This window comes from Triticum dicoccoides, chromosome 5A (assembly GCF_002162155.2).
Source record: "Triticum dicoccoides isolate Atlit2015 ecotype Zavitan chromosome 5A, WEW_v2.0, whole genome shotgun sequence".
Lineage (NCBI taxonomy): Eukaryota > Viridiplantae > Streptophyta > Magnoliopsida > Poales > Poaceae > Triticum > Triticum dicoccoides.
Window position 1 is genome coordinate 39,480,145 of NC_041388.1, and position 3,386 is coordinate 39,483,530.

The 3,386-nt window shown below is 48.6% G+C and overlaps 1 protein-coding gene across 1 annotated transcript; it reads left to right on the forward strand.

Annotated features, from left to right (window-relative positions):
• Window positions 1–976: 976 nt before the first annotated feature.
• LOC119298964 lies at window positions 977–2,974 on the forward strand. Its single transcript, XM_037576270.1, has 2 exons — window positions 977–2,090; window positions 2,174–2,974. Exons 1-2 carry the CDS (start codon window positions 1,360–1,362, stop codon window positions 2,799–2,801), a joined length of 1,359 nt encoding a protein of 452 aa, XP_037432167.1. The 5' UTR covers window positions 977–1,359; the 3' UTR covers window positions 2,802–2,974.
• Window positions 2,975–3,386: the final 412 nt, after the last annotated feature.

Here is a 3,386-nt window from a genome sequence, read left to right on the forward strand (position 1 = left end):
TCACTCTGGCCCGCCTTGAGGCACTACAAAACATCTTGAACTCATACGTGCAACTACCCCACCTTTACATCCACATGAACCACAAATAACCACCTCCATTCTTTGACTGCTTGAAGAATAAGGACACACTCAAAATGGCTAAAAATCCTGGAGCCGATTCTACGCTTGAAGCTATTAATCTACACTTCATCCAAACAAAAATCAACCAAATCCCCTTCAGATCTACGGTGTAGCAACAACAAACAAGACAAAAAAACAGATGGAGAAGAAGGTAGAGGAAACTCACTCCATCAGCAGCGCCGGCCATCCTCTCTCATTGGGCGTGCAGTAGCAAGTCAATCTGTTCGTTGAAGAAAACCTTGGAGCTCGGCGTCTCTTCTTCCCCTGTGGAGTTCTTCCGATTTGAGATTGGGGAATGGATGGAATGAGCTCTCACTGCCCGTTCCCCTCTTCTTAATTACCACACGGGTGGTAGCTTCCCATTCCTCTCTCCTTAATGCGGCACAAAACAAAACGAAAAAAAAGACCGCCCCGAACACTAGCCCAGCCCACAAAAGCAAAACGCTTGCGCGGGATCGCGGTTCGACAAAAAAAAAAGGAAACAGGCCGGTCTGCGCCTTAGACAGGCCGAAACAAAGACAAAACGCCCCAACACAAATCTACAAGCAACACAGAGATCGAACGGCTGCCCAGTCGACTGAGACTTCGCGTTTTAGCAGCTCCGTTTTATAGGAGCTCCCAATGCCCTTACCTAGTAGTAAGAGACAAAAAAAAACTTAGTAGTAAGTCGGAGATAGCAATAGGGTCCTAATGTAAAATCCCATAAATTGCTTGCAGCCCATTTCATCCAGTACTGTTTGTTTCTCCTTCGATGGGCCGAACAGGCCTCAAAATATATAGGGGTAATTTATTTTATTATATAAAGAAAAAGCCTGGAAATACGCAGTGCGGTAGGGTTACGAGTGGACGGCCTGAGCACTGCCGCTCCATCCTCACAGAAGAACAGCCGCCGCCACTCTGCTCCGGCGCGCTGCTGCCCTGCGACTACCTCGCCTGGAGCTGCCGCCGGCGCTTCTCCCCTGTCCCGCGCCACCGGTGCCGCCTTCCGTCGTCCCTCGCGCCGCTGCAGGCGTGCTGCCCTGGCCGAGTTCGTCGCCGGGGGCAAGGCTGACGACGCATCCAGAGGCATCGGTGACTTTCAAGGATAGGTCACCGCCTCCTCTGCCACGCCAAGAGGTCGTCCGGAGAGAGCGCGTCGCGCGGCGCCGCGCGGCGCCGCGGCCGGTCACCTCCGATCAGCCCACCCCCACGCCGATCAGATCTGCCCCCCTCCGGCCACGACGGTGTCTGACGGTCGGCATGGATATGGAGCGCACTGACGTGCTGGTCGACATCCTCCGCCACCTCCCGCCGCGCAGCCTCGCCGCATCCCGCTGCGTCTGCACGTCCTGGCGGGCCACCGTCGACCACCACCGTCTGCTGCGCGCGGACCTGCTCCCGCTCTCCGTGGACGCGGTGATCTGGGACAATGATACCATAGACGCCCCGATGCTCTTCGCCCGCCGCTCAACGGCGCGCTACATCACCAGTAGGCTCGATTACCTCGAAGAGGATCCCGACTATGGAATGTACGCGGGGGAGATGAGGGATTACTGCAATGGCCTCCTCTTGATTCAGAACGACACGGTGGTCAATCCCGCCACGCGGCAGTGGGCGCCATTGCCCTGGCTGCCGTGCGCGTGCTCGCCCGATGGGGATTGCGGGCGCTGCCACAACAATCGCTACCTCGCATATGACCCTACCATCTCGCCACATTACGAGGTATTCTTCATTCCTCGTATTCCCTGTGATGTACCCGATGACATGGCCTGCACTATGGAGTGGCCACCTTCGCCGTATACCATGTATGTTTTCTCGTCCAAGACAGAGTGTTGGGAAGAGAGGTCATTCATGCGAGAAGGGGATGCTGCCGGAACAATTGACGATGTGAAATCACATCGGAAATCTGATCAGAATTTGTACTACGCAGCTTACTGGCAGGGGTCACTTTACGTTCCTTTTAGGCAAATACACGGTGGTTTTCTTCTGAGGTATTACTCGTACTCGGACACTCAATGATCATGTTTATGATTATGTTGGTAATTGATCTTTGTGGGTGCTTTGTTTTTTGTAGAATAAACTTGTCGAGTGATAAGTACCAAGTAATTGAGTTGCCAAAAGGAGGCATCAGATCACTATCTCGTCTAGGAAAATCGGAAAAAGGGGTCTACTGTGTATTGAAGAATGGAAGATGCACATTTCAGGTTTGGTTTCTGTATGAATCGGGTGGTCTGATAGACTGGGTTTTGAAGAATGAAATAAACCTGGAGCCAGCATGGAGAGAATATTTTGAGAAACATATTGACGAAGGTCCATGGATCTCACAGTCGGATGATCAGAAAGAGTTGTTGTTGAAGAATGATGTCAACCTTAAACTTGTAGCTGAATACAACGAAGCAGTAGAGAAAGATGATTTTGAGTGGGACTCTGATGATGAAAATGTTCTCAGCACTGCAGGCTGGCCTAAGAAGTACAACCCTGACAATGAAGCCTATGAAACCCCTCTTCAACTTGAATGTCTTGGATTTCACCCTTACAAGGAAATTGTTTTGTTTCATGACCACAATAGTGCAACGGTTGCATATCATTTGAATAGCTCGAAGGTTCGATACTTGGGTGAGATGGAGCACTACTATTCCTTCATTGAGATCTCTTTTCCTTACGCCCCATGCTGGACTATGGACTTACCTGGAAGTAAGTAATGTCAAGTCGTAGGCATGTCTAGTTTGCAGCTAATCTCAAACTGCTCTTTGTTCCATTTTTCTCAGTGTGGAGTTAAGGCAATTGACAATCTATTGTATTAGTATATCCTGCAGATTTTTGCATTGGTTTTCATCATCTTATAGGTGGAATCCATTCAGTCATGTCAATCTTTTATTTGTTTCCCAGCACATTGTATTGAAGATTATTATGAATTTCATTTCTTGCTTGGAAAAACTAAAATAATACTCCCTCTGATTCATAATAACTGTCGATCATTCCTTGATAAAGGTTGCTCACATGTTCCTACGAATCAATGTTGTTACTGTAACTAGAGTATCACATAAAATGGAAAGCCAGTATACTGTTCTAATCTAGACAACAAAACAGACAGGTGATTGACTGATTTTTAAAAGCAAAATCCATGGTATAGCGAATAAAAATATATTGGATTACTGGCAAAACCAAAATCCATGGTATAGCGAATACGGCCTACTGGCATGCAATGATGCAAAGCTCTAGTGCTAAGTTCAGTCCGATGATTGATGTTGATGCATATGCATTGATGTTGATCACCTTCGGTCTGT

Excerpts from the sequence above, each read along its gene's own strand:
- LOC119298964 (XM_037576270.1), top strand. The coding sequence starts at position 1,360 with ATGGATATGGAGCGCACTGACGTGCTGGTCGACATCCTCCGCCACCTC. Across the intron at positions 2,091-2,173 it reads CACGGTGGTTTTCTTCTGAG|AATAAACTTGTCGAGTGATA; the intron begins GTATTACTCGTA and ends TGTTTTTTGTAG.